The sequence below is a fragment of the Trematosphaeria pertusa genome (genome assembly GCF_010094035.1).
Source record: "Trematosphaeria pertusa strain CBS 122368 unplaced genomic scaffold BU26scaffold_4, whole genome shotgun sequence".
NCBI lineage: Eukaryota > Fungi > Ascomycota > Dothideomycetes > Pleosporales > Trematosphaeriaceae > Trematosphaeria > Trematosphaeria pertusa.
In genome coordinates, this window is record NW_022987215.1 from 746,334 (window position 1) to 772,070 (window position 25,737).

A 25,737-nucleotide genomic window follows, 5' to 3' on the forward strand; every position below is an offset into this window, starting at 1 on the left:
GAGTAACCACCTTGGGACAAGGCTGAGTTGCCGCCTCTCATGTGGACAGTAAAGAGGGCCCAAGAAGCATCCTTCTTTCGCATTTCAAGCATATATCTATTGCAAAAGAGGCACATAGCCCGTTTCTTCACCCTAGACTCCGGCAAATGCAAGCAACCTGTACGCCATCCCATGCATCAGAGAGCCCGGCCTCCACGTTCACCCGTGTCTAGACCCCCGACGAAGACCTGCTCTCATCCTCCACCCCTCGCTAGTATCTCCTCCCGCTCCAGGACCTCCTTCTTGAACTTGATCAAGAACACCGTCTTCCCAGGCCACAGCGGCGCGCCCTTCCCATCCTTCCCCTCCTCCTGCTCTCCCACACTATGTGCAGACACACCCTCCGTTGGAAAACCCGCGCCGTCGCACACGCCCTCTATTATGCCCGCCACGAATGCCGCGCAATTCAAGCTCGACATCTCGCGTGGTAGTGATATGTACGTATTCACCATCGGCTCGTTGTCGAACAACATGTACTGCGCTGAGTCTGTTCCCGAGCGCTCGAGCGCATCCGCGGGTCGCCCAAAGAGGTGTCGGTATAGCGTTTGCGCGATGAACTGGAGGAGCGGGAGGATGCGCGTGGGGCGGATCGAGGCGAGCGGATTTGAGCTTCTGCTTAGGAGTAGGTCGAGGAGTCGGACGCCGATGGGGTAGCCCTGGTTGTTTAACCTGCACAGACGTGCGATTACTATGCTGCAACTTGCGAGTAGATAACGGGCGTGTGTAGCCTACCGCTGCTCCAAATCCCCGACATCCCTCGCCCCTCTCTGCGCATAGGCAATCATTTCAATGAACAGATACGCAAATGCCGCCCTGCTAAGCTCCGCATTCTTACTCCGGTTTAGATTCCGGTCGTATATCGTCTTCTTGTTCGACGGGTAGCGCAGGCCGGGGCCTGAGGACGGCGTGCTGCTCATTGCTGTGCTGGTGCCTGCCGGCGCGGGGCGGTTGTAGTGGGAGGACTGCGGAGGAAGGGATTGCGGGCGCGGAGGAGGATGCGAGGGGAGTGAGGACTGGCGGATCGGAAATGTGGTGGACATTGCGGGCGTTGGAGATTGGGGTTAGGTGCTGGAGCGTGCGTTCCTCTTTCGGGTTGGCCGTGCCAAGACTTGGGGAACGACATGTCATCCTTGACGCCCACGGCACACGAATATGAGACCTCCGCGCTCTATATTTCGGAATCTCGTCCTGTGCATTGGAATCTTGCAAAGCGTCATACTCCTCCTTGACAGAGCACTCAACGCCTCGCTCCGACCATGCTACCGCCCGTACCGTCGACAGGATCCGGTGAGGTGTTATATCTGGCTTAGGCACTTCCAGATGGGGCTGATATGGAGAGCCTGTCTGTCCAGCGTGCTCTTTGTATCGGTCAGGCAGCACAGGAAAGGCGGGATCGTTGGTGCAGGTATGTTCATGCTTTGGGCAGCTTGGGGATGCATCGTGTGGGCATGAAAGGAGCGTGAGCGCTTCGACGGAGCAGTGTCTTGTCCCATTGTAGCATGGTTCTCGGAATGGCGTAGGTAGCTCCTTCTTGAAGCACTCCCAAGGTCTCTGGAGACAGTCTCCTGTGCTCCTGCTCGTGTAAGTGGCATGCTAACAGCCCTCAGTGAATTGCGGCGGCTTTACTGCATCTCCCGTCCCCCATTCGGGCGCCGAAGGCCAATAGCACGCGCATTTTGGACAGGCTCACGTTAGTTAGAGCAGCCTCTTAGAAAATAAAGCTATCTAGTTGCGAAATAGCTCTAGAATAGAGAGGGGCATAGGCAAGATTTTCCAAGCACTGAATCGGCCCATGTTGTGAGACAGCGGCTGTTGAAGACATCTCACATGTTATCGCATTGATTGATACATGGCCAGCAACCTTATACCTGGCCGGACAAGCCCCCAAATACACGAGCAGCGCGCGTTATTAGCCATGATTGCCGAGGCATTCACGACCTGATGAGCCATTGCCCGAGGCATTGGGCATAATACCAGTAGAGCCCCCATCGTTGAGCGGTTTATTTTAAAAGACCGCGAGCTTTTGGAGCTGCATGCGTACAGCTTGGACTCACAAGGGGCGCAGTACCACGGACATAAGATGAAAGAGGCAATTATTTAAGGCCGGAACAGAATCGTGCGTCCGCTGTTCTCTGCATAGCCTACTTTGGTAGCGAACGGTTGGCGTCGTCCCTCCGGCATCGTAGGAGGGAAGCCTTAGTTTACGATTCCTCACAAGCTGATCGTAGGGCAAGATATCACAGTTACTACATGCTGAGTGGCAGCTTAGACGAAGAAGAGACACGGAACAACTCAGAACAAGTCTGTCGGATAGTGGTCTATGGGCCAGAAGAACAGGGCGTCCGACTTTAAGATCAAATAGCCGCACAACCTTAGATAACCGCAAAGCCTTAGATATAAGAAGCATAAAAAGCTCTGGTACACCGATTAGATGGCCACGCTACTAGGAAACAGAATTCTGGCACTTGGCCAGGATGGTCATGGGTTCTAGTCCCAGTCCTCATCCCGGTGTTCCGGCACTTGGAAATACCTCGCGATTTGCTGTCGGATATCGTTGCCGATAGCTGTGTCCTGCCTCGAGCACTGCTCGCACGTCGGGATAGCTGTCATTGCAGGCGTTTTCCGTGACAGTGTGTTCATCACAGAGCGCGTCGAGCCGCTCATTTAGGGTCCTGTCTGGGATGGCGGCCCGCTCGAGACGATCTAGTTGTTCTTCCAGCATAATAACCCGAGCTTGCCGTTGCCGTTGCCGTCGCTCGTCTTCTCGTTTTCTTGCAATCTGCGTCGCTTCCATCTTGCCAGCAACGAAGTTCTGGTAGGCTGGCAAGCCGGTATCAAGCTCCCGTTGCTGTTGCTTGATGTAAAGCGGAAGTGAAAGACGGAAGAATTCACACTCTCGCCACTTCTCCGTGGCTTCCTCGTGTAGCTGAATGCCTAGATTGGCGGAGCTGACAGCAATACCAGCCGGGGCAATGTTGAAACCCTGTCCAGTGTAGTAGTAGCCTGCACTAATGCGGGTGAAGAGTTCTTCTGCTAGTCGGGACTCCCTGTAGCTGGCTAGATAGGCAATTGTGTATGACTCTATTCTGAAGCGCGTGCTCTAGGGGCGCTGACTCAGCGTGGGCGCTCTTTCTCGCGGTAGTAGAAGGCTGGCATACGAAGAATACGTGGAGTCACACACGCATACCACGAGCCATGTTCTGTGCACCTCCAGGTGCCTGTGAGTCGTAGAGGCGCGTTCGATGTAGTATCAGGCTTCAGCACCGCAAGGATATGTTCAGTCATACGGCCATTCATACCCGTATAGAGGAGAGTATCAACCTCCACAGCCCGCCCAATATCCGCCGGCGCAGTATCCGCCGGCGCAACAACAAGCACTTCAGTACCCGCCGGCGCAACAATACCCGCGCGCGCAACATCCGCCTGCGCAGTACCCACCTGCGCAGTATTTGCCAGCGCAGTATCCGCCAGCGTGGTATCCGCCAGCGCAGCATCCGCCCGCGTATCCTCCGCAATATCCGCACCATGCCCCTCCCCCGGCCAACTATCCGCCGGCGGTCTACCCGCCGCCACCCGAATTCTTGAACACCATATCATATCGCCTCGTGGAAATGGCGAACGACGCTGCCACCCGGATTGCCTGGCCTGGAGGCTAACAGACACCGAACTGAGCTGAAATTCCTACGTAGCCACCCTCCTCTCCTATGGTCTCCGCACTCAACACTCTTAGGCGTCGCTATCGGAGTTGTCAAAGGCATTCCAGTGGTCCGAGAAATCTATCGCACGCGCCCTCTGATAACGGCGGTTCTTCTTCTTATCCTTCTCCGCAAGGCGCTCGTGCTCCAACTCCTTCGCCTTCGCCACTGACACTGCCTCGGACGGCCTCTTCAACTTCTCAATCTCACCCTTCAGCTCCCTGGTTGCCTTCCTCTCCGCTTTTAGCAGCTTTGCCTTCTTCTCGTGCTTGTGCTGCAGCGACTCCTTCTCCTTCCTATGCTGGAACACCATATTCTCCATCTTTTGGAACTGCTCTTTCAGTTTGCGGTTCTCCTCTAGCAGCAGTTTATTCTTGTCCTCCCAACTCTTGAAGAGGTTATATTGTGAAAGCGGCCTCTCGTCTTTCTGTTGGCGCAACATTGCGATCTCGAGGTCCTTTTCTTCAATGATCCGTTTCTGCTCCGCTTCCTGCGCCCTCATTTCATCCCATTCTTTCATGAAGAAGCCAGCGGCGTCGTTACGGTGGATGTTGCTGGTGCTCTTCGAGACATCTTCGCCGCCTCTCAGACGGGTAAGTTCCAAGACCCTTTCGAGACGATCGACCCGATCGCTGAGCTCTTTGTGTCGCCGCTCGTTGTCTTCCGGCCTGGCGCCTGACACTGTAGGCAAAGGGGTATTCAGTGAGCTTTGACTCTTGTTTGGTGTGACGGGTCCGGAACGTGGCGTCGTAGCTAGCTTTGGATAGGAACTCGACTGAACACTAAGGTTCGCGAAAAGTGTGTCATATTCACCCATCTGTTCATTATGAGCATTTCCCAACAATTTACCGGACAGGGGGGATGGCAGACCACGACGGTACGGGCCGGTTCGGCATCCAATGGTCATCTAACTCGCACAATACCGGGCAATCGTAAGCACGGAGACCTGCCGAGCTCTATTAGAATGACACGCGCACTACGGTAAGTAAGCGAGCAACTTACCCAGAACCGCAAGGCGCTGACGGGGAGGCAGTGCCTGGCGTTTACGGCGCGGTAGACTTGTCGAAGAGTGCAATTTGACCAGAATGCTGGAAGCAGCTTGCCTGAGGGTGTCACACACAACAGCAAATTGCACAACTGGGGCCCTAGTTATGCGTCGCCACGGAAACCACTCCGCCGTCACTAGCTCCGGGAAATGAACAAGCGGCGAGTCGCGCAGCAAATAAGGTCGATGCGGGGAGGGAAGGGGGCGAGATTTAAGGACCAGAGACGAGACTCTCCCAGTCTGGTGGGTGAGGCGAGGTGAGGTAAGGGAGGGTTAGAGGGTGTGGGCTGCGCGGTGACGCGCTGGCACATGATACACCACTTTTGGCAAGAGCTGGCAGGAGCGGGCAGAAGCGGACAAGAAGGCGGTGAGCAAGCATACTGGTGAAGGTGGGCGTGAGGATTCTAAGTCTGGAGAAGACTACGGGACTTACTATGTGAAGAGCCGCCCCCGTACATGTCCAACACTGACCACAATGCCAACCTCCGCACTCTTACCCACATAAGTTGGCAATGATAATGACACTGGATCAACAGCTGTGACCGTGTTGCTATAATTGATACGCAAACATCTGGTCCATGCGTCCGACTAGTCCTTCACATGGCTTAATGTATTGTCGAACCAAAAAGCCTGTCACGAAGGAATCAAAGAGTGTAACTGCTCCGCTCACTGCAAAGCGTTATCCGTGGCCGTGGCCTGACGACAGACGGCCTCCAGACCACGCTTTGAGCGCCACTCGTCATGTTCAGCTCCAGTCCGAGGGTACTCTCCGCCCAATTCCTCTGGTACCGTGACCTCGTCATCATATAGATCCACTCCAATATTGTTCTTCGCATCCACGTAGTTCGCACCAACAACCTTCGTTCGCCCCTCCTCTTCCGGCTTCCTCCACTCGCGGTACCATCTCTCTAACTTATCCCGCACAATCATTTGGTTCGACTGAAACATCGTTCTCAACTTGTGGAAGTCTCCGCGATGGATCTTGAACTCGATCGGAATCGCAACAGTAGTCTCATCGCCCACGGTTCCGTCGTCGCGCAGATGTGCATCTCCGGAGCGCTCGATGAGCAAATCTGCACGCAATCCCGCACACTGTTTCTTCAACTTTTCCAACTCCGCAAGCGCCTCGTTTCTCTCCTTCCTCATCTTTCGCTCCGAGGCAAGGCGCTGGTTCTTGTCGTGAACGGCCTCTTTCGCTTTCTCTTCCTCCTGAGCCGCAACGTTCTTCGCATTCCTGACTTTCTTGTTCGCGCCCTTGAGCTTCCTCCCTTTCCCTTCGTTCTCATAACATAATGTTGCGTACTCTCGCTCCGCAGTATCCAGCTCCTTCTTGAGTGCGTTGTTCTCGGTTCGCAGCCGCTGATTCTCTGGCTCGAGCCGGTTGAGGCGAGTCACTACGTCCGAAGGAAAAGCTGGATCTTCTGAGGCCCTCGCAATGAGACGTTTTCGCAATGTCTCGTTCTCTTTCGCGTATTCCTTTGCCTGTGCCTCCCACTTGTCTCGCTCTTTCCTCAGTTCTTCCATCGCTTCCTCAATAAGCATTGTGCCCGACATCATATTCGTGACACTCAGCTGGAGCCCATCCATCGTCTCATCCAGACCATCCAAGTTGTCCTCGCAGTGTTCCTCAGGGCGTGCTCGCATGTCCGCAGCGTCATGCGTCCTCGTGTCGCAGGAGCTACTACCCTCTGGTCCGCATAGAGTAGTAGGTGATACGATTCCCTGTGAGACACTTGTGTGGCAAGACTCCGGCGCAGCATCTAGGCATTCCACCTCGAAGAGAAATTCTAGACCGAGACTCATCTACACATCGTTAACATTTATCCAAAGCCGGCGTAGCAGGTACAATGACTTACTATGACTGGACCGTTCGCGCGGGCAATGCGTTTACATCGGATTGCGGCAAATCGACCAGAAATGCCGAAAGATGTCGGGCCAAATCTGGAAGGCAGTCGACGTGAGATGAGGCAGCAATGCTGGTAGCTGTTCGCTCGAGCGAGTGTCACACTGCAGAAGCACAAAACGAGCCCCGGTCCTCCTCCGTCACCGCAGAATCCGCGGCGCCGCCACCAACACAGCGAAAGGAACAAGCGGCAAGCAGCGAAAGAAGTGAGTCAACGCGTAAAGAGGGAGAAGACGCGGGCCGAAGGTTCAGAACCGAGACGCCCTCGTAGTGCGCGCTGAGGGAGCGGAGTGAAGGAGTGAGCGTGGCAATGGATGTGCGGGGCACTTCCTAAAGTTGTCCTCGGCGCGGTGACGCGCTAGCACGTGACGCTTCGCTTTGGGCAGGAGCGGAAAGGAAGGCGGTAAACAAGTGCGCAAATGAAGATGAGAGTGAGCATGGCGATTCTGAGTTTGGGATTCCTGCGTAAAGAGCCGCCTTCGTACGTGTCCAAAGCCGTGCAAGGTTTCACGGCGCCCATATGTCCTCGGATCTCGTACTCATTGAGACATCTGGAGACACGAGCATCGAACGCTGAGAGTGTCTGAACAAAGTTACAGAGCATCCGAGCTGGCGACTAGTGGCCCATCCATGGCCCCTCGTGAATGGCATCTACTCTTTCCGTGCGTTGGCCATCTTCGCCGCTCTGCCCTGGGCGCGCTTCTATTGAACGATGCGGACCGTGTGGACGAGAGGAACCTTCACCGCGTCAACGGAAGCCAGCTTTCCTGGAGGGGGCAGTGGCGGACAGTCACGGTCTTGGAAGTACTGTATTAGCAACGTGTGAATGGGAGAGATAGAACATACCTTGACCTACTCTGGGAGTGCGGGTGGAGCAGACGACGGTCTAGTAGCGGACGTTGATGTAGAGTTAGCCAGTACCATCCTCTGCCTCCAACCGTGCGGACAAGTCGAGTTTCCGCCTCGAGCGCTTGCTCTTTTCCTTGCTGGCACGTTTGTCGTGCTCCACCTTTTCTATCTCTGCGTGGGCTTCGAACAAGGCTTCTCTCAGCTTTGTTGTAAGCCTTCGATGGTGTGTAGAAGATTGGCTCGGGGCATTCGAAGTAGGGGACACGTGTGAGATGTCCTCAATCGCCGTGGGGAATCGCATAAGCAATCAAGTATATTCAAACGAAAACGCTAGACAAGACTCATGATTCCCACATACAGTCTACCACCCCAATCAAGATCCCCCATCCAACCTACAACACGCCCCTCTTCACGAACTGAATCGGGATATCCACCGTCTTCGCCCGCAGATACTCACAGCAGTTCTTTCCCAGCGTATCATACGTCGAGCATGCATCGTAACCCCGATCGAGATGGTCGTGCAGCAGGAAGTGCACGGCGCGAATATTGGGCATCTCAAAGCGATCAATCGGCTTGCCCTTGTATTCCTCGGGGCCCAGCAGCTCCTTAATCTTGTTGATAGTCAGCAGGCTGCGCAGCCACTCCCACTCGTCGTTGTGGCGCACGAAGAAGCCCACGTTGCAGTCAGAGCACTTGTCGCCCGAGCGGCCCAGCACGATGGAGCCGAGCGGGAGGCGCACGGTGGGGCCGAAGCTGTCGAGCGGAACGGGGTTCGTGGTCTCGTAGGACGGCTGCTGGCGGTCGTAGGTGCGGAATTCGGGGGCGAGAGGCATGTCGATGACCTTCTTGCCGTCTTTGAAGCCCTCGGTTTCGGCGCCGTCCCAGAGGCAGTGCACGCGCTGCTGCAGGGCGGCCTGCGGGAGCAGGGACGGGTGGTACTCGTAGTAGGGCTTGCCTTCTGCCTGGCGCATGTCGTTGCCGAGCGAAGCACCGGGGCAGGACTGCAGGAAGGTGACCATGGAGATGCGGAAGAAGCCCTGGGGGTTGCGCATGTTGAGGAGCTCGCGGTCTTTAGATTGAGCGAAGATGCGGAAGTCAACGGTGGCGACGTCCTGGTTGCGCGCGTCGATTACGGAGGAGCCGTTTTGCATGAACTTGAGCGTCGTGAACTTTTTGAGAGTCTCCTCGCCAAGTTCGTATTTGACTTGTTCTTCTGTCCACCTGCACTTCTCCTCGATGTGCAGACCGCAAAGGTAGACGTGGTACTCAGCTTGCCAGCCAGCGAAGCCCGTGAGGCCAACCTTGGTCGTCGGCGGTGGCGGTAGGCCCTTGACGCCAGAGACCTTGACCTGATCCTCGCCAACCTGCTCAATCTTGATGTCCTCGATCTGGGCGGTGACGTCGCAGTTGTAGTATTGGGGGCCTTGGATTTCGTAGAGGAGCTGCGAGGTGACCGAGGCCACAGTCATCTCACCGCCCGTGTTCTTCTCTTTGCACATGATGCCCTCACCTTTGTGGTCGATGGCGCAGATGGGGAAGCCCAAGTTGAGGTGCTTGCCGGCGGCGAGGAGCGAGCGGAAATCAGCGCAGTATCCCCCAGAAACGTAGGCGGAGCATTCCAGAAGATGGCCTACGACAGTCAGTACGGAGATTCGCTTTGATGGCTCGCCGGGTGGAACCTACCAATGATGAGCGATCCAGCAAGCTCATCGAACATATCGTTTGTCCACTCATGCCACCAACTGTCGCGGTTAGCCAATGCCACTCAAGAGCGTGATCGAGACATACGCAGCGGCACCGATGATAGGAGAAGCGTCCGACACACGACCCGCGATGACAATGTCAGCGCCCTCAGTGAGCGCCTTTGCAATACCCATGCCGCCGAGGTAGCACTGCGCGCAGACGGGTTCCAGACCCCATTCCGCGACCGATTTGTTGTGCATCAGGCTCCTGAATCCCTCGCCCTTGTTCAGCATGCCCTTGACGGTACCGGTAACGTCGTCGCCCTCAATCCAAGCAACCTTGAGGTTATATCCCAGCTCCTTGACTTTCTTATCCACGAGCTGCGCAAGGAGCTCGGTGTCAGACGCGCCGGCGTTTACAGCGAGCTTGACGCCCTTGCTCGCGAGGTCTGGGACAGCGGGCAGGAAGCAGTCGAGGAAGTTCTCGGCGAACATGGCGTAGTCGAGCTTCTCCTCAAAAGTGCGCGCCTGGAGCATTTGCTCCATATTCTTGATCTTGCCGGTGCCGTGGATGGTCATGGTCAGCTCGGAAAGCCAGTCCCCGACAATGACATCAACTTCCTCATTCTTCGCCAGACTGGCGATGGCGCGGACACGGTCTGAGAAACCGCCGGAGGCGCCGGCGACGCGAACGGGGCGGCGGGTTGCAGGGGCCATATTGGAGAGCTCTGTTTAAATGTTGAGACGGAAGGGTGACGCGGGAAGGGCTCACTGAGGAAGTAGACCTAAGGAGAGGAAGCTGTGGGAAGATATAGATGTCCATGTCGGGAGCGGACCCGACTAACATGGATGTAGAACGCATGGAAACGTGGCGGCGGTTGTGCATTTCCGCAGAAAGGCGAGTGTAGCTGGATCAGAGCTGTGGAGACCGATGCACCCCTCGTGGAACAGATGACGCTAGCCATCTCAGGGTAGTGTAGGGTTCGGCCGAGCATACCCGGCGAGCACGAGGGGTAAAACCACGTGAGCCCCGCATTTTGATAACCCGACGTCGCGGAGTGTCGGTCGGACAGGTGTCGGGGTCTCGGCGAGGCTCTGGCGGATGCTTAAATCCGTACTCCGAGGAATCGTGGAAAAGTGTTGATGTCCAACTTCGGCCGAACGATGGTGCTGACTGACATCTGCGGGTCAGGAGACGCCTATGCAGCACTCATGTGTCAGTCGCTGCCAGGCGCGCTCGACAGATACGAGACCGCTCTCTTGTTGAGGGACTCCGAGTCCCAATCGCAGGCGTAGCAGCAGCAATTCGTCATATGGCTCTCCGAGCGGGCGCTCTTGGTTTGAAGTCTCATCAACTCTTTACGTGTAAGGGATTGCTTGAGTCTACGTAACTGACGCCTTGCTGCGCAGAGAGCAGCCCATGTTACTTTTGTACTACTGTTGTACCCTCAGGAATACCAATCACGAATCGTGGATCCGTTAGGATTCGTGCTTGAGGGGTTTCGGAGATTCCTCGAATGCGGAATATGGCATCATTCAAGCGGGTAGTTGAGCAACACTTTAGTGATAGAAGAGAAGCATAGACGAATGAGATGGCAAGAAAAGGGACTTGAAATACGAATCGCCGGGCATCTGGACAAAAATGAAACGGGGAGGAGGTCGTGCACTGACATGAAGAAGCCAGATACCGTTTGCTTCCGACAGATACGAGAGAGTCCGTACCGAAAGTAAAGGCAGAAGCCGGTGCTGATGACATTATTGAAAGTAAGAGACGTGGTGGCATTGGATGCCGCCAGGGCAGCTGATAGCGTGTTTCTTTGCGAGTTGGCCCGAGCGCCCGCGCCTTGCCCGCGCGCTCCCCGCCGACGTCAACACCCTTCCTTCGACCCCTCACACGCTCCTGGCAATGATGGGCACCGCTCGACGCCCTATAATTCTTTCCGATGACCCCGACCCCAACCATGTCTCGCTGCCCTCCTACATCAGGCGCCACGTAAACCTCGGTTTCAACTCCAACGATGTCGCCGCGCTCATCAGCGCCATTGATTCCAGCCAGAAACCCCAACTACCGACGTTACCGCACCTCCCTGCCGAAATTCTCCTACATATACTGGAACACGTACCGATCGATCACATTTTGACCTGGAGGCTTGTGTGTCGCGGCTTCCGCGATGCAATTGATGGCCCGGTCATGTACGAGTGCCTAAAGAGGGCTGAGTTGATTGGCTATCTAGGACCTCGGGCAGGACACCCACTCGACCTAGTTATGGAAGCGGACTACGAGCGGATAAAGCTTGTGCGCGCATCTTTCGAAAGACTCGAGGATTGTACAACAACGGAGGGGATTGCTGTGCAAGGTCGGGCGAAATGGAGCGCGACACACGCGATTTTTCAGCTTGAAGACGAATGGTGGGAATCGTTCTCGCTCATCCGCGCCAAATATGACAGGAACGGCAGTTGGAAACATCTCCTTGAGGCTCTGGAGCTTCTCAGTGAAGAAGACAGCTACGGGACATTGAGGTGGTGCATGAGGCTCGACAAAGCAGTCTTGGATCTTGAATTACCTGTGGAAGCGCTGAAGGGATATCTTCAGGTCGACTTACAGAACAAAAAGGTGTTGGTTGAGTGGAAGGACTTGCTTTTCCGTTTCATAAAGACGGAGACATTGCTCAGGACTATGATGGAAGAGGTGAGCAGCATACCATCAATAGCATCCGCCCAACATGTGTTCGCTGACACACATGACCAGAAACGCGACTCCGCGTTCACCTTCAGCTATGAAGAAGATTGCCTCAGAGCTCTCCGTCGCCATTGCCTCCGCGCCGCGCTAGACCTGAACGACCGATCGGACCGGCAGATCAACTGGGCTATGAACCTCCTCTGCCCTCTGTTTGGGCAACAACGTTACGATCACGCGGACTCACTCTTTGGCGGTCTCGAATACGCCGAGGACGATGCCATTGCTGTTCTGACCGTGCTCCGCAAAGAAGCCGCCATGAGCCCTCGGCAGATCGCTCAGCTCCGCCAGCTAGCTCACCACAGAATAGCAATGGAAGAAGAGCTAGGAAACACGGACAAGTTATTTGGAGACTTTACCAGCGCTGTGTTCGGAATAAGCCCAGCCCTATGCATCTTGTTCCATCAGTTGCCCAAGGTTCCATGTAATCCTCTTGCGTGGAGCGATGAAGTGACGGTGCGGGAGGCGGAGCGGATACGTATATGGCAGACGCAAAAGAAGACAAGGCAGCAGTTGGCTGTTTTGATGAAGGGCACTGTGGAGGCTCTTTCGCTGCCGGACGATGCATTTGATGATCTAGAGAGCGATTTCTGACACGTCATTTCTTCAGCTGAGACACCCGTCAATATTTATGCCAGTTACGCACTTTCTTTCGGGGCTTTATTCATTACCCCCCTCGGCTTTGGAGCGACGATGGACGTGAGTGAACCTTGCGAGGCCTTTGGTACCTTCGCAGATGCAAGGTCACATCAATTCTGGGCATATCCTGCGGTGCAACACCAATTCGGCGCCTTCGATCCACTTAGGGTTATTCACACCGTGCATACAGGATGCGACAAATTGTACCGTGCGTTCGACGACTTGCTCCCGTCTCGTCTCTACGCATAATTACAAGCGATGACAAATGAACGCATCGTTCGAGGCCTTCTCGTGAGTTCCTTGGAACTCTCAACCACTAGCATTCGGAACATATCATTATTCCTACTTTACACGATGTGAGCCGCCTTCGAGGAACTGCGCCGCTTACTGAACCTCACTCTCTGCCTCCTCCCTTGGGCTCTTCGCCTCCACTCGCGGCTTGAAGCGATCGAGCTTTTCGTCGGCCCAATGTGGCCGCTTGTCGAAAGCAAACTGCAAGATTTCGGGCCTTTGATAATGCCCGGCCGCATCGATCCACACCTTGACGGCACCCATGGAGGAGAAGTCGATTTCGCCCTGCACCAGCTTCTCTTCCGCACCGGTATGCGGTCCAGCAATATAAGCACAGAAGGGGTGCAGGATCGAGGACCAACCACCTCCGGCCTTGACCATATCTTGCTCTCCCAAGTTTTCCTTCATCCAGTTGAGGCATGTCTCGTCGACGTAATTGGACGCGGTGATGACGAAGACCTGAGCGGTCAGGGCATGCGTCTTCATCAGCGCTTCGATCTGGGCATCCGCGACGGCCTCGAAACCGGCCATGGTCGACAGAGCCGGCCACGCACCAGCGTGAATGTGCTGGTTCTGCATGAGCAAGGCCTGGCGAGCTCCGTTCATGGTGTGCTCCCAGCAGGCCAGACCACCGAGATTGTACCCCAAGGAGAGTGGCCAGTTGCGCAGGGTGCTACCGTTGCCTTGGGCCCAGACCAGGCGCTCGACGTACGTGGGCTGGAGCTTTCGATGCACACCCAGAATTGTGCCGTCGTTCTCGATGATGACCTGCGAATTGAAGAGCGTATGGCCTCCCGCAACACGCTCTGAAATGCCTAGGTTGATTGCGACTCCGGTCCGGCGACAGGCATCTTGAAGGGCGCTCATGTCCTCGCCATTCGGCTCGACGACGACACTCTCCTCGGCATACTTGGCCAATGCGCCAACCTGCTTCAGCGGTGGGTAACATTCGATCCAGTACTATGGAAACGATCAGCATGGGACTCGGAAGATTCCTTTTTGCTTACTGCAGCTGCAGGGAGGGACCCACGGGATATCCAGGCACAAATGTCTCAGGGAAGACCACCAATTTGATATCTTCCTCGGCTGCTTGCTCGATGAGCCGGATGACTTTCTTTATCGTGGCCTTCTTGTCCATGAAGGCCGGCGCAGCGTGCGCCGCAGCCACCTTGAACTTGGTCATCTTAGAGGCCATGGCTTCAGAGCGTAACGCAAATTCAACAACCGGATGAAGGTGCAAAAAGTTCCTAGGCTATGGTGGTACGATAAGGAGGGGTGCAGAGAGGAGAGGGGGGAACGGGTGCGAAAACCCGAGAGAGCGGTTCATCTCGCCGAGACACTGCTCGGCGTGGCTCGCTACTCGCGGGTGCAGGTTTTAGTTTCCGCGACAACGCAGCCGTTTCCCCAAGCAGCATAAGCTCGCCCTGTCACGTAGCCATCAGCCGAGGTCTAAGCCTGCCTTGGTATCGATTATTATTCTCTCCTTGGATCCCCTGACCTGTATCTCGCTTACCTACCCGTTCCTGGACCCTTGAAACCGCTCAGGGACCGTCAACAGGGCCGGGCAAGAAGAAAAAGTGGACTCAAATTGGGCACCCATGGCATTTCGGCGGTTTTCCGCTCGCTGGGCGGCGGTTGGGTGGAACGGGAAGACGTTGAAGAGCAGGCTCCCCTCTCTGCGTCTTCCATCTGAAATTTGTCTCGCCCACGGCCTGAATGTCTTAGCTGTCAAACGGCTTCTCGTTCATGGCCGACTACTTTTCGAATCCCCCGCCAGGCTTGGACCTGAATGAGTCGCGCACTGCTTCGAACAATGCCATTGGCATCGTCCTTTTCGTTCTTTCCGCGGTTTTCGTGGGGTTGCGGCTCCTCACGCGGCTGAAGTACCAGCAGGCGAAACTCGGATTAGATGACTGGCTCATGAACCTCGGGCTTGTAAGTCGAGAATTATTCGCATTTAATGCAATTCTGACCACCGCAGGCCCTCAATGCTGGGAATCTAGCCTGCTGTATAGCGGGTAAGCCGAAACTCTATCGTGATGACCCCGCGGGCGCGTGGCTGACACTAGTGGAGGCGGGTTCTATGGCCTTGGAAAACACATATACACCCTAGGTCCCTACGAAATGCGAAAGATTACAATCGTAGGTTATCTATTGTCTACTCTGCGTATCGATGAGCTAATTCCTTCTAGATCACATTCGCATATGTCTTTATTTATGCATGGAGCGTGTGCATCATCAAGTACAGCATTATCGCCCTCTATAGACGCATCTTTGGCATGTCATGGCTGGGATGGTGGTGCGTCTTCTTGACCACTGGCTATCTTATCACCAACCACATCGTACTGCCACTGTACACCAAACCCCTATCGTATTACTGGAACCAATGGTACGGCGCTGAGGGCGTTGTCCAGGTGGACGAAGCAAAGGTCAGTCATGCCAGCCATCTCTCAAGCTATAGGCTAATTCAACTCAGTTCTACCTGGGCGTCGGCATCATCAACCTCTTCGGCGACATCTGCATCCTCACCGTCCCCGTAACGCATGTCCTCAAACTCCAAATGGAAATCACGCAGAAGATCGCCGTCCTCTTCATGTTCCTGCTCGGTAGTTTTGTCTGCTTCGCCTCCCTGTACCGCATCATCACCATCGTCCACCTCACCCAAACCACCGACATCAGCTACGCAAAGAGCGACGTCTTCATCTGGTCCTCCGTCGAGCCCTCCATAGGCATCATCTCGGGCTGCCTGCCCACCCTCCGCCCACTACTCATGCACATCCTCGAAGCCGTGTTTGGCTACGTTCCCGCAAGCGCGCATGCCTCCAGCGAAGGTTCCAGCCCTCTCGAGACCATCTCCAAGAAACGCACGCGCAAGATCAACAAGCGCGACGTGCTCGACGAGACGCAGTTCACGCAGCTTGGCGACGATGCAGATACTGACGGCAGTGCGGGAAAGGACCGGTCGAGATTCCAGTCCGGGAACCGGAGGCCTGCGGAAGACGAGATGGGATTGACAACGGTGGTCCAGGGTAAAGATAGCCAGGTTAGCGTGGGGATGAGGACGGATCAAGAGAGCTTGGAGAGTACACGGAACGGGAGTGGGATCACGGTGTCGAAGGAGTTCGCGTGGGGTGAGAATACGCATGCTCGGTGAGAGAGGGGAGGGAGAACGCCAGGAGAGACCTGACGCGTGTGCCAGGCCACACGACATCCAGTGCTGCATGAGCAAAATTCAAAGCATGCTGCGGCGAAAGAGGCGTATCGTTTGTTCACGAAGGCAAGAAGCGTGGCGTTTGGGAGTCCAGTCATGGGAGGTATCTGCATGCCTATCATAGAGCCCTTTGGGGCGATTTCGGTCAGCCTACTGGTAGGCTTTAGCGACTTCATATTGACTATAGAGTATGATCTACTCTGCTCAGCTATTCCCGCAAAGCCGCTACGCTGTATGCTCTCCTCTCGGCTTTGGTACTGACTTTTAGGTATGAGACAGTCGGTTTTCGTATCATGTTCGAAATGTCCATTTCCTAGACAGCGGTATTCCGACCTTCTGCACGAACAAGGAGCGGGGTATAGAAAATAGCGAAAGAAGAGTTCCACGCGACTTTGGAGGATCTAGATCTTCTAGTCTATAAGTCAAAGACATCGCTGCGCCGGGACATGCTCAACGGAACAAACAGAAAACAACCAGAACGGAAAATGGAATAGCCATGCCAACAAATCCTCTACACAACCCGCTCCCACTACGCACCATCCCCATCTCTAATTCGCAAAAACCGGCGTCCTCCCATCCCACTCCGCGCCCTCCGCCGCATCCACCAAAAACCCCGCCACACTCATCTTGCTCACCGTATCGAACCCGCCAATTCCCTCCCCCTCGTCCCCAAAGAACCGCAACGCTTTCCTCTCCCCTTCCGCCAGCCGCGTCGGCCGCGCCATGACGAAATTCACCCCGCTCTCTCGCACCAGCTGGTCGACGGCTTCGTGGTCCTGGTACCCGACGCCCATGTTCGAGTACCGGATCAGCGGCTTGATGAGGCAGGACAGCGAGGCGTACGACGAGCCGACGCCTTGGGCTTGCAGGGTGACGAGTTTGGTTTGTGTGGTGGAGCTGTGGGTTTTGATAGTGGAGAGGATGTTGATGTGCGCGTCGTGCATTAGATGAGGTGGCGATGTGGGTTTTGCAAACGGACTGTCGCTTGCGCGGGCGTTGTTCAGCGTGACGATGACGGCTGCGGGTAGCGAATCTGGGACTGCTGTGAAGGCCTTTCCTACGTCGACCGCGGAGAGCGGGGTCCCGGTGACGATGGTGAGGTTCTGGCTGGTGGTGGAGAGGGATGAGGGGTTGCGGACGAGGGCTGTGACGGAGTGGCCTCGTGAGAGAGCTTCTTGGACGACGAGTTCGCCGACGCGGCCTGAGGCGCCGATGATGAGGAAGCGCATTTTGGTTCTTGTTGAGGTTTCGTGGGTTGGTACTTTTGGATGGTTCGTGGATGAAGACTAAGTCGACTTTGAGGCACTGCGCGGATGTGTGAAGATGTCTGAATTGCTTGATTACGATTGATCCAGTGACCGAATGGTTTCTTATAAACTTCCATCTCTTTAGTATACCATATAGAGAGACGAGGCTGGGCGTGTGGCACAGTCCGGTGTTGAGGGTCGGCGGCCGCTGAAGATCGTGTTCGTCCGACCGTGTCCGGCATCTCCGACCTCCGCGCCCGACTCAGCCGAGCTTAGCGCGAGCGGTCGCCGGCGTCCGTGATTGGCTCCGAGGGATACATATCCGCATCGCGACGGACGAGTAGATATTGGTGTGGCTGCGATGCTCCAGGCGCACTTCATTCATTCAAGCTTCTAGCGCGTCCTCGCCATTTGGATCCGTGTAGCGCGTGATGGTTCGTCCGGCAATATCTCGCCAGAGGCAGAGAAGCATCGAGGCGCATAACTTCCGTCCCCAGCTGCGTCGTGGTGTAGATGGTTAAGGGAAAGACTACGATTACGCTGACCAGTCGACGGAGGCCTTCTCCTAGGACCTCCTGCGCGACTCGTCTTCCATCGATTCAATCAATATCAAGCCAGTGGAGGTCACAGGCCACAGGGATAGCGTATACTTGCGGGCGATCGGTCTTCACGGACTCGGTGCGCTCGTTCTTAGCGGCTGCGAAGGTCCCTGGGGCATCCATTCGCAGCGAGTCCTTCTCCATTGAACCACAAAGCGCTGATATATCTGATATCACGCCCAAGGAGGCTGTGGTACGGTTCGCTAAGTTGGGGAAGGGGCGTGCAGCGGGGACATGGCCAGGATTTGCTCGGCGTTGCCGGCGGATACGCTGCTAGACCTGGAGTTGTAGTCGATTCATCAGCTCATAGTGCCTTGAACGACCAAGTCCAACGCCGAGAGGGCTTATTGAAGAGGGGTGAAGCTTGATGGTGGATGTCGAAGCTTGGGGGCGCTTGGAAGTGAGTTGCGCACAGACGATGAGTGGTAGTTTTCCCCCCTTTCCGCTCCAACACTCAACCACTTTGCATCTGCAACGGTGTCCATTGCAATGTCAACGAGCATCATGAAAACCGCAGAAGAAACGTTCCAAAGACCCACGTCAGCCCATAACACTGAAGGATCGCCCTGGGATCAGAGCGCTAACCTGAGGCACTCCAACCCCGCCAAGCGCCATGAAACTTCCAAGAACCTTAGGAAAGTCTGTTGAAACCCACCGTGTCCACTCACAAACACGCTGAAGGAGGATCGCCCAAGCGGTCCGACTCGAGATGCCCTTTTGCTTCCTTATCGCGGGTTTCGTCCAAGCATCTCAGCACGCTGCCGAGCCTAGATCAAGCATCCGTCCAAGAAACTCACACGCCAAGCCGTCCGCTGTCACCACTCTTGAAACCGCGATCCCCGCGCTTTGCAGGATGAACATTGAAAAGAGCGAGGGTGCCCAGAGATTATGCTGCAAGCCGACTTTTTGTTGAAGATGCCGTTCATGAATCCAAAGGGAATGTCGACGCTGGGGCACACGTTTAGGTTAGCACATACGCTTCCTTGACCCCACGGCCGCATGGACTGACAAAGACACAGAAACTTCGACCAGACAATTCTCACCGTCAAGGTCGGGAAGGGCGATTGTCCAGAGTCTTTCAGCTGCCATCGGGAGCTGCTCCGAAGATGCTCCGCGTACTTTGATCGCGCCCTGCAACAGCAAAGCTCCTCGCCCTACAAAACCGGAGACTCCGCCCTCGAGCTGGAGGACACAAACCCCGATGTCTTCGACGCCTTTATGATGTGGCTTTATACCGGTCACATCCCGCATCATCTGATCGAAGGCGGCAAGGAAGTGCAAGCCCCCACGCACTCCATTAATCTCAATGGAGACGCGAACGGCACCTCTACTCCTGACCAGAGTGACGACGTGGATGCGGCGTCGTGGGGCATCAACCTCGACAGCGACGACACGCCTGTGGACGGCCAGCAGAACGGCGAGACGACGCCCGCTCCTGAGAATGGAGCCGAGAAGATACCCGGCGATGGCGAGAGCGAGAAGAGCGGCGCAGCACCTCCGACCCGCTTGACCGCTGCCGAGAAACCAGACATTCCAAAAGAGACACTCTGTCCTTGCTGCTCGCGGCCGTACAAGTGGCGAGGTCTAGAAGGCTTCCTCGAGCGACGATTCATCGCCCTCTACGTCTTTGCGCACCGCTACGAGATACCCAAACTGCGTCGTGACGTTATTGTGGCCTGGCAAACCAATGACGAGATACTACAATCAATGCGTAGGTGCGCGTGATCCGAATAGTGAACATTTTGCTAACCTGGCCGCCGCTGTGTAGCTGATCACGACAACGTTATCACCGCATACGAAAGCCTGCCTCCAGACTCGCCGCTGTGCAGGTACTTCCTCGACATGTATACCGTTTACTGGGACCCCGCAAAAGACAACGAGCGCATGATTGCCCTCCGGTCACAACTGCCGCAGGCATTCCTCTTCGAGCTAGCCACCGCGTTAGCGAAGGGCGAGCGACCGAAGACGGAAAAGGAGTGGTGCGAGTGGCACGAGCATGAAGACGAGGCAGCGAAGAAGGCTTGCCTAGAGGAAATGGTGAAGGATCCGGCGGCTGCCAAAGCCATGAAGAGGATTAAGGATACGAAGGGGTGGAAAGGCCTCGTGCTCAAGAAGGGAAAGCGGTAGTCGTCATGCACACGAGCCTCGAAGGCACCCAGAACCCATACGCCGATTTTCTTTTTTGTGGTAAAAGACGGCGTTCCATGTAAGAGTTTCAGCGATCGCAGGTTTCAGTCAGATCAATCGACCCAGATATACCCGATACAGAACACACGATATTTTCAGTCAAAGCCTTCCTGATTTTCCATACTTGAGACTCTTTTCCCTCATACCTACAAGCGTATGCGAAGTTACGTAGCGTCAATTGCGTGGCTATTATTGCGCGCTCACGTACCCCATTCGGCCATCTGAACGGACCTTGCCCATCCTCACTCCCAGCTACCTCTCTAGGTAGCATCCAGGCTATACTACGTAGATACCACGCCAGACGCCAGACGCCATCCAATGTAAGCAAATGGCGCCCTTTCCGCAACCCAACTCGTATCTCCACCTTCGCTCATAGTACGCAGTCACTCTCCCTATACGCCAAGTTTCCACTCAAGCAAGCTTTCCAGCAGCCATTGCACCTACTAAAGCTTGCGCTATCGCACCGTTTTAGTAACCGTCCGCGTCGTCGTCGTCGCAACCCTCGACGTAGAAACCGAAACCCGCGTCGTCGTGATATACGCATACACGGTCCTTGTCGTAGTCCTGCTCCACACTGTAGAGATCGAGGTCGCCGTGGTCGATGCAGTCGTGGCCTGTATTTGGAGCTGCGTGGTCGTACTCGTGCTCGTCAGCGTCTGTGTCGTCGTCGACAGTGGAATCGTTGCAGTCGTAGTATCGGTCACGGTGATGGCGAACGAAGGTAACGCGCAGTCGATGTCGTAGTAGTAGTATGGCTGCGTGGCGTCGGCGATGAAGAAGTTCTCCCTAAAACACAACATATCTATCAGCCTCTGCTCTCGCCTCCTCGTCGAGGGAGACTTACAGCCAATCGCCAAAAAACTCGCAATACTGCGCATCCGCATCTGACCAGTAGCTATACCGGAAGCTCTTGCAGCTCGGATAGCTGCTCTTGCAGAAGTCGGCGCAGAGACCGAAGGTGGACGCCGCTTTGGAGAAGAAGTTGCTCATATAGAAGAAGGTGGTGGAGCTGTTGTAGGAGCCGACGCCGCCGCATATTTGAGCGGCTGCGGCACTGCTGGTGAATAGGAGGAGAGAGAATGATATAAGGGACATATTTGGGGACGAATCAGGTCGGGTGCTTTGGCCGATGGAGAACGCAGTACCGAAAGAGAATAAATCGAGAAAGGAGTCAAAACACGATACACAAGAGAACGAAACCTTAGAAAAGTCTGCGTTCTCGATGTGGCGCAGAGCAAGCTTTTAGCCGCGCGGGAACGGCTTCTATGAGATCCACATGAGGTCGCATTGTTGTCGTTGGGATGTGGAATGCTACGATGGAATGAAGACCGCGTTATGATGTCGCCATTGGCGTCATATATGAAGTCATAAAGCTGTGAATAAGACTGCCCCTAGCCATTTAGGACGTCAGAAATAGGACATCATGTGCCTGACGTAGGGATTCTATGTTATGGTGGAAGTACACTCTGGTAGAATGCGAGCGCTCCGAATACTAGGACGAAAGACATGAGGGGAGTTACTCTCAAGGCGTGACTTCACTCCCCCAGGAAGTCAAACCACAGAGAGCAAGACATCACCAGGCAAGTCCCCCCCCAAATTCTTCCAGGATCAGAGATATCGTAGTATACCTTTCGATCTCGCGGATCCAGAAAGGCCACATGCTGACAGCTACGCCAACCAGTACAGGAACTGCGCAAATCACGTAAACGCACCGTTCTGTTCGATGCCCCTTCCGTCCTCTGTCCAATGCATATCCGAGACATCTATTTACGCAGCAGTGTTGCATTTCGAGCTTAAAGCTTCAAGCATCGCCCGCCCCTGCAAACCTGGCAACAATCGGCATCGGTACTGCAAGCCGCTATCGTTCGTTAGCGCTTTAAAGACCTTTACTATTCAACTCCTAGAGCACGGGTACTGACATCCAATAGCAGGGCAGCGCTTCTCGACAAAGACATTGCGCGGTTCCTCGACGGATGGCATAGCAACAGCTGTGGCGAGAAAGGTGGTGAATACCACGAGAGTGAGCTTCATCTTGACAAACTCGATTCGGGGAGACTTCCAGGGACAGTGAGGAAGGTAAAGTAGGCTGGGAGTAAAGTATTGCGCTTGTGCTCTTCGAGTGAGGAACTTTGAGGCTGCTTTATATAATTGTTTGGGGCGAAGAATCCTGAAGGAAGGCTTACCATTGCTTAGGTTAAACGGCTTACATTTCCCGCACATCTTACCCGGTTAAGTCGCTGGACATGATCCGGCGTCGCAAGTGTTCCTGCGGGATGGATGGGCTTGTACTCGGCTCTTCTCCCAGATTGTATTCGATTGTACTTCGCACCCCCCACCCGGCTAACCATTAGTTGGGGGTTTCTGTCTTCACTCTCGAAACTAAAAACAAAGCTCAGGTGGAGCTGTGAAGAGGAAATCCCCTGTTGTTCTGCACCTCCCAGCGAGCCATAGGGAAAATATTAGGGAAATCTATGCGCGAGAGAATCAACCACCAAATTCCTCCACTACCGCCGCGCCAATCCGTCGATCTAGCTCCAGCATATTCAAGAACCAGTCTACCATTCATCCTCAAACTCAAACGTAATCGGAGGCGCAGGTCCATCATCGACATCTAGGGCTTTAACACCAGTAGACGCAGCCGGTGTAACATTCCCATCATTCGGCCTCCTATCAAAACACTCACTCGTATTCAGATCAATATACTGCGTGGCATACGCCCTCACCGCCTCCAACTGGTTCTTCATACAACCTTGGTCCTTATCCAAATAGCTCGAGATCGGCACGCCATTTATATCATAGTCCAGCCATGTCCCAAGCTGCGCAAAGTCCTCGGCCGGACTAGAGTTCGCGTAGTTATCCGGCACACAGGAGTCGGCGTCGTACGCATCAGTAAACGTAGATTGGGAGGAAAAGCCCTTGTCGACAGAATGAAAGGATTCGTGCGCGAAGGCTGCGTCGTCGATGGGCCCGCGGATGACGAAGCGGTCGTTGTTTGAGCCGCCGGACTTGCCGATCGAGCCATCTGGACGGCTCCCGTCAAGGATGAAGATGTGGACGACATGGCTGCGCACGCCGGGGGGAACGCGTCCGAATGCATTCACCATCTGGTCGACGCTGAGCTGCGCGTCTGTGCAGCGACACACAGTCCATGGCTTGTCGGGGCAGTCGGCATATGCAACGTCGAAGACTTCGACATTAGCGATTTCGCAGTTTCGGCGCGGATCGTCTGTGCCTTTTGCGGCGTTGGCGGTGTCGTAGCAGAATTGGGGGTAGGACCCGGCGTCCCATTTGTTTACTGTGCTGGCTGCGAAGGGCGGCTTCCGCTCGTCTTTTTCGTCGAGGATGGCGAAGTCTTCCAGGAAGGCTGTCTTTTGGGCGAGGATGAGGGAGGGGATGGTGAGGAGCGAGGTGAAGAGGATGGAGCGAGTGGATGGTGCCATGGTGGTGTAAAGAATGACTATACAGAACAAATGGATGGAAATCGATGGATAGATGCACTTAGATGCTGTGAGCATACCCTAGAGGTACGATTCGCTTCTTATATCCATCGAAGAGATTAACCTGAGCTTCTTACCTTCAATCTCCGTCTTCCTCGCAGCCTTGAAACTCCACATACACGGTCAAACCGCATCACGCACGCCGCTGCATACCCTTTCGCCCACTACACCCTCATCTGCTAAAAAAAGACGTCCCGTTTCCAGTCCCCGTCCAGTCATAATTCCTCCGCTCCACAGATCCTTCCGCAATAAGCATAAACGATCCACTTCCATCGGCACCTTAATACAGCGGACTCCGGGATGAGGATGAAACCTTCCAGATTCCTTCTATCCTCCCAACGGCGTGCGGTGGCCTGTGGCTTTGCGACCTACCGGAATAAGCAAAAGAGCGGGGCGATCGGGAGGGAAGGATGCGTATCCTTGCTCCCGCTGACACTGCGCAAATATAACCCGGGTTTTCTCGATTTGGCGCTAGAGTCGAGTAGTGTTCCGTGCCTTGGATGTAAAATGCAAGCCGTGTGGCATGGATGATGCATGTGTATGATTTTCCTTTGGCACCCTTTCCTACAAGTACTGCAATCGCAGCGGCTCTATTTATGCGCCGACTGCAATAAGACGGATCCCACTAACCCCAGAGCGTACCAAAAGCCTCCAGGGCTAGCTTTTGTGTTTGTTTATGATGGAACATTGCGAATAGTCTGCGCTTCCTCGAAGTGTTCGTCTGAGGTTCTATTCCGCTTATGTTTTACAGCCGGCAAAGCCGCTCTTGCGTGCGTTTCGTTTCGATTCCTTCCGGATCTTACCATGTATCTAGACTTTATGCTTTATGTACAGTAAGCGTTGTTGAAGGGTAGTGACGATTCGTCTGCTTCCTATGGCTTCGGCAGACGACCTTGCTCCCGATGTACTGACCCCAGGAGTTGTAGTTTGAATTGTTCCAGTAGGCCTCGCATCAAATTTCGTTCGCGAACGTAGCACTACACTGAATAACGAAGATTTGGTGCTTCCTTGTAATAATGTCCTTTCTCAAAATACCTTTTCGGGCATTCCCCTGAGTCTTCCACTCGAGGAGCAGTCATTTTGACCGGACCATGTTAGTGCGCCTTCCAAGAGGTGTTCCACATTCCCTAAACGACAAATTTCATGTTGAAACCCGCCTTCGTTGGGGGAAATATCTCTTTCACAGCCCAATCTTCCCACCAGCCTGGTATAAAAGTCAAGCATCGCAGCGAGCTAGCCTCAACCTCCAACGCACCATCGCCTTCAACCCAAACAAGCCCCTCGACCTCGACCGCTAGCCGGAAAACAACTACTGCCCCACGATTCATCACCGACAAACTACTCCACTATGCCGCCCAATGCCACCTCTAAACCCTCCGGGACGAACCGACACCACGCCTTCACGACTCCCGCTCCACTACCCCCTGCACCCCCCTCAATACGCGGCATCCAGCATCTCTCAATCGTATCCCCCGACACCGACACCAGCCCCGAACCCAGCCCCTTCTCTTCAACCCTAGCCCAAGCCTCATCCACCCGCCCAACGCGTTGGCGGTACACCTTCTCGCCGCCCCGTGTCTCCCAACGCCACGCACCCGTGTCCACTCCATCCCTCCTCCCCTCCCCGCCCCCCGGCTACCCCCCTCGCAACCCCGACCCCTTCGCCTGGGACCGCAACCACCCGCCCACCTGGCCGGTGATCCACCTGCCGTACCACGGCGCGGCGCAGCAAGCGCAGCCGACGTCGATCGAGCACATGCTGGTGCACGTGCACTACAAGGGCCGCGGAGCGCAGACGCTGCGCCAGCTGCTGTGCGACGCGATCGACGAGCAGGAGACGGAGGAGGAGAAGGTAGAGCTGGAGATGCGGACGTTTTTGAGCTGGCCGTTTAATGTGGCGGCGGATGGGGGCTGGAAGGAGGTGAGTGGGGTGAGGAGGGAGGAGTGGGGGGTTTGGTGGGGGTTGAGGATGGAGGAGGTGAGTTAGTTGACTTTTTGCGATTATGTGGTTGAGGGAGAGCTGACTTGGGTGGTGTAGTTAAGGCAGGAGGAAGAGGAGCGGGATGAGAGGGAGGATAAGGAGTGGGGGATGATTTAGCTGAGAATTTGGACTTGG

The 25,737-nt window shown here is 55.1% G+C and overlaps 16 protein-coding genes across 16 annotated transcripts; 5 read left to right on the forward strand and 11 right to left on the reverse strand.

Moving 5' to 3' along the window:
• Positions 1 to 47: 47 nt before the first annotated feature.
• BU26DRAFT_516618 (trafficking protein particle complex subunit 5) lies at positions 48 to 1,087 on the reverse strand. Its single transcript, XM_033828369.1, has 2 exons — positions 772 to 1,087; positions 48 to 708 (listed from the first exon to the last, which is right to left on the reverse strand). Exons 1-2 carry the CDS (start codon positions 1,077 to 1,079, stop codon positions 234 to 236), a joined length of 783 nt encoding a protein of 260 aa, XP_033686878.1. The 5' UTR covers positions 1,080 to 1,087; the 3' UTR covers positions 48 to 233.
• A 92-nt stretch (positions 1,088 to 1,179) lies between these two features.
• Positions 1,180 to 1,721, reverse strand: BU26DRAFT_516620 (uncharacterized protein). Its single transcript, XM_033828370.1, has one exon. The coding sequence runs from the start codon at positions 1,629 to 1,631 to the stop codon at positions 1,335 to 1,337; it is 297 nt and encodes a 98-aa protein (XP_033686879.1). The 5' UTR covers positions 1,632 to 1,721; the 3' UTR covers positions 1,180 to 1,334.
• An 818-nt stretch (positions 1,722 to 2,539) lies between these two features.
• On the reverse strand, positions 2,540 to 3,636 carry BU26DRAFT_561669 (uncharacterized protein; the record flags this gene model as incomplete). The annotated part of the gene is made up of 2 exons (XM_033832942.1): positions 2,540 to 3,086; positions 3,227 to 3,636. The coding sequence occupies 2 exons, from the start codon at positions 3,634 to 3,636 to the stop codon at positions 2,540 to 2,542; spliced, it is 957 nt and encodes a 318-aa protein (XP_033686880.1).
• Positions 3,637 to 3,765: 129 nt separating this feature from the next.
• On the reverse strand, positions 3,766 to 4,551 carry BU26DRAFT_561670 (uncharacterized protein; the record flags this gene model as incomplete). The annotated part of the gene is made up of 1 exon (XM_033832943.1): positions 3,766 to 4,551. The coding sequence occupies one exon, from the start codon at positions 4,549 to 4,551 to the stop codon at positions 3,766 to 3,768; it is 786 nt and encodes a 261-aa protein (XP_033686881.1).
• A 757-nt stretch (positions 4,552 to 5,308) lies between these two features.
• Positions 5,309 to 6,959, reverse strand: BU26DRAFT_602372 (uncharacterized protein). Its single transcript, XM_033835343.1, has 2 exons — positions 6,636 to 6,959; positions 5,309 to 6,582 (listed from the first exon to the last, which is right to left on the reverse strand). Exon 2 carries the CDS (start codon positions 6,580 to 6,582, stop codon positions 5,446 to 5,448), a length of 1,137 nt encoding a protein of 378 aa, XP_033686882.1. The 5' UTR covers positions 6,636 to 6,959; the 3' UTR covers positions 5,309 to 5,445.
• Positions 6,960 to 8,019: 1,060 nt separating this feature from the next.
• Positions 8,020 to 9,912, reverse strand: BU26DRAFT_380957 (DUF1446-domain-containing protein; the record flags this gene model as incomplete). The annotated part of the gene is made up of 3 exons (XM_033822574.1): positions 8,020 to 9,161; positions 9,215 to 9,273; positions 9,320 to 9,912. Coding segments are annotated over 3 exons (1,794 nt in total), but the record flags the coding sequence as incomplete, so codon positions are not given.
• Positions 9,913 to 10,450: 538 nt separating this feature from the next.
• On the reverse strand, positions 10,451 to 10,977 carry BU26DRAFT_516622 (uncharacterized protein). The gene has a single exon (XM_033828371.1). It carries the CDS (start codon positions 10,967 to 10,969, stop codon positions 10,637 to 10,639), a length of 333 nt encoding a protein of 110 aa, XP_033686884.1. The 5' UTR covers positions 10,970 to 10,977; the 3' UTR covers positions 10,451 to 10,636.
• Positions 10,978 to 11,122: 145 nt separating this feature from the next.
• BU26DRAFT_602374 (uncharacterized protein) lies at positions 11,123 to 12,544 on the forward strand (the record flags this gene model as incomplete). Its single annotated transcript, XM_033835344.1, has 2 exons — positions 11,123 to 11,902; positions 11,963 to 12,544. 2 exons carry the CDS (start codon positions 11,123 to 11,125, stop codon positions 12,542 to 12,544), a joined length of 1,362 nt encoding a protein of 453 aa, XP_033686885.1.
• A 225-nt stretch (positions 12,545 to 12,769) lies between these two features.
• On the reverse strand, positions 12,770 to 14,083 carry BU26DRAFT_479273 (carbon-nitrogen hydrolase). The gene is made up of 2 exons (XM_033825661.1): positions 13,911 to 14,083; positions 12,770 to 13,840 (listed from the first exon to the last, which is right to left on the reverse strand). Exons 1-2 carry the CDS (start codon positions 14,073 to 14,075, stop codon positions 12,974 to 12,976), a joined length of 1,032 nt encoding a protein of 343 aa, XP_033686886.1. The 5' UTR covers positions 14,076 to 14,083; the 3' UTR covers positions 12,770 to 12,973.
• Positions 14,084 to 14,347: 264 nt separating this feature from the next.
• Positions 14,348 to 16,426, forward strand: BU26DRAFT_516624 (uncharacterized protein). The gene is made up of 5 exons (XM_033828372.1): positions 14,348 to 14,815; positions 14,862 to 14,898; positions 14,955 to 15,022; positions 15,073 to 15,309; positions 15,357 to 16,426. Exons 1-5 carry the CDS (start codon positions 14,627 to 14,629, stop codon positions 16,032 to 16,034), a joined length of 1,209 nt encoding a protein of 402 aa, XP_033686887.1. The 5' UTR covers positions 14,348 to 14,626; the 3' UTR covers positions 16,035 to 16,426.
• Positions 16,427 to 16,639: 213 nt separating this feature from the next.
• BU26DRAFT_479279 (NAD(P)-binding protein) lies at positions 16,640 to 17,320 on the reverse strand (the record flags this gene model as incomplete). Its single annotated transcript, XM_033825662.1, has 1 exon — positions 16,640 to 17,320. One exon carries the CDS (start codon positions 17,318 to 17,320, stop codon positions 16,640 to 16,642), a length of 681 nt encoding a protein of 226 aa, XP_033686888.1.
• Positions 17,321 to 17,636: 316 nt separating this feature from the next.
• Positions 17,637 to 18,248, forward strand: BU26DRAFT_246549 (uncharacterized protein). The gene has a single exon (XM_033821082.1). It carries the CDS (start codon positions 17,852 to 17,854, stop codon positions 18,212 to 18,214), a length of 363 nt encoding a protein of 120 aa, XP_033686889.1. The 5' UTR covers positions 17,637 to 17,851; the 3' UTR covers positions 18,215 to 18,248.
• Positions 18,249 to 18,530: 282 nt separating this feature from the next.
• BU26DRAFT_516625 (uncharacterized protein) lies at positions 18,531 to 20,210 on the forward strand. The gene is made up of 3 exons (XM_033828373.1): positions 18,531 to 18,902; positions 18,957 to 19,648; positions 19,706 to 20,210. Exons 1-3 carry the CDS (start codon positions 18,853 to 18,855, stop codon positions 20,062 to 20,064), a joined length of 1,101 nt encoding a protein of 366 aa, XP_033686890.1. The 5' UTR covers positions 18,531 to 18,852; the 3' UTR covers positions 20,065 to 20,210.
• A 382-nt stretch (positions 20,211 to 20,592) lies between these two features.
• Positions 20,593 to 21,219, reverse strand: BU26DRAFT_602379 (uncharacterized protein; the record flags this gene model as incomplete). Its single annotated transcript, XM_033835345.1, has 3 exons — positions 20,593 to 20,763; positions 20,829 to 20,910; positions 20,969 to 21,219. The coding sequence occupies 3 exons, from the start codon at positions 21,217 to 21,219 to the stop codon at positions 20,593 to 20,595; spliced, it is 504 nt and encodes a 167-aa protein (XP_033686891.1).
• Positions 21,220 to 22,552: 1,333 nt separating this feature from the next.
• On the reverse strand, positions 22,553 to 23,611 carry BU26DRAFT_516626 (uncharacterized protein). Its single transcript, XM_033828374.1, has one exon. The coding sequence runs from the start codon at positions 23,562 to 23,564 to the stop codon at positions 22,680 to 22,682; it is 885 nt and encodes a 294-aa protein (XP_033686892.1). The 5' UTR covers positions 23,565 to 23,611; the 3' UTR covers positions 22,553 to 22,679.
• A 1,358-nt stretch (positions 23,612 to 24,969) lies between these two features.
• BU26DRAFT_502466 (uncharacterized protein) lies at positions 24,970 to 25,719 on the forward strand (the record flags this gene model as incomplete). Its single annotated transcript, XM_033826636.1, has 2 exons — positions 24,970 to 25,599; positions 25,660 to 25,719. The coding sequence occupies 2 exons, from the start codon at positions 24,970 to 24,972 to the stop codon at positions 25,717 to 25,719; spliced, it is 690 nt and encodes a 229-aa protein (XP_033686893.1).
• Between the last annotated feature and the right edge of the window lie 18 nt (positions 25,720 to 25,737).

What these genes read in the sequence shown, in the direction of transcription:
- BU26DRAFT_516618 (XM_033828369.1), bottom strand. Translation starts at nt 1,079, where the DNA reads ATGTCCACCACATTTCCGATCCGCCAGTCCTCACTCCCCTCGCATCCT. An exon ending in GTCGGGGATTTGGAGCAGCG is followed by an intron (nt 709 to 771) that starts GTAGGCTACACA and finishes ACGTCTGTGCAG; the next exon opens with GTTAAACAACCAGGGCTACC.
- BU26DRAFT_516620 (XM_033828370.1), bottom strand. Translation starts at nt 1,631, where the DNA reads ATGCCACTTACACGAGCAGGAGCACAGGAGACTGTCTCCAGAGACCTT.
- BU26DRAFT_602372 (XM_033835343.1), bottom strand. Translation starts at nt 6,582, where the DNA reads ATGAGTCTCGGTCTAGAATTTCTCTTCGAGGTGGAATGCCTAGATGCT.
- BU26DRAFT_516622 (XM_033828371.1), bottom strand. Translation starts at nt 10,969, where the DNA reads ATGTCATCAGCACCGGCTTCTGCCTTTACTTTCGGTACGGACTCTCTC.
- BU26DRAFT_479273 (XM_033825661.1), bottom strand. Translation starts at nt 14,075, where the DNA reads ATGGCCTCTAAGATGACCAAGTTCAAGGTGGCTGCGGCGCACGCTGCG. An exon ending in CATTTGTGCCTGGATATCCC is followed by an intron (nt 13,841 to 13,910) that starts GTGGGTCCCTCC and finishes TCGTTTCCATAG; the next exon opens with TACTGGATCGAATGTTACCC.
- BU26DRAFT_516624 (XM_033828372.1), top strand. Translation starts at nt 14,627, where the DNA reads ATGGCCGACTACTTTTCGAATCCCCCGCCAGGCTTGGACCTGAATGAG. An exon ending in GGCTCATGAACCTCGGGCTT is followed by an intron (nt 14,816 to 14,861) that starts GTAAGTCGAGAA and finishes TGACCACCGCAG; the next exon opens with GCCCTCAATGCTGGGAATCT. An exon ending in AAATGCGAAAGATTACAATC is followed by an intron (nt 15,023 to 15,072) that starts GTAGGTTATCTA and finishes AATTCCTTCTAG; the next exon opens with ATCACATTCGCATATGTCTT.
- BU26DRAFT_246549 (XM_033821082.1), top strand. Translation starts at nt 17,852, where the DNA reads ATGGTTAAGGGAAAGACTACGATTACGCTGACCAGTCGACGGAGGCCT.
- BU26DRAFT_516625 (XM_033828373.1), top strand. Translation starts at nt 18,853, where the DNA reads ATGCCGTTCATGAATCCAAAGGGAATGTCGACGCTGGGGCACACGTTT. An exon ending in ACGCTGGGGCACACGTTTAG is followed by an intron (nt 18,903 to 18,956) that starts GTTAGCACATAC and finishes ACAAAGACACAG; the next exon opens with AAACTTCGACCAGACAATTC. An exon ending in CGAGATACTACAATCAATGC is followed by an intron (nt 19,649 to 19,705) that starts GTAGGTGCGCGT and finishes GCCGCTGTGTAG; the next exon opens with CTGATCACGACAACGTTATC.
- BU26DRAFT_516626 (XM_033828374.1), bottom strand. Translation starts at nt 23,564, where the DNA reads ATGGCACCATCCACTCGCTCCATCCTCTTCACCTCGCTCCTCACCATC.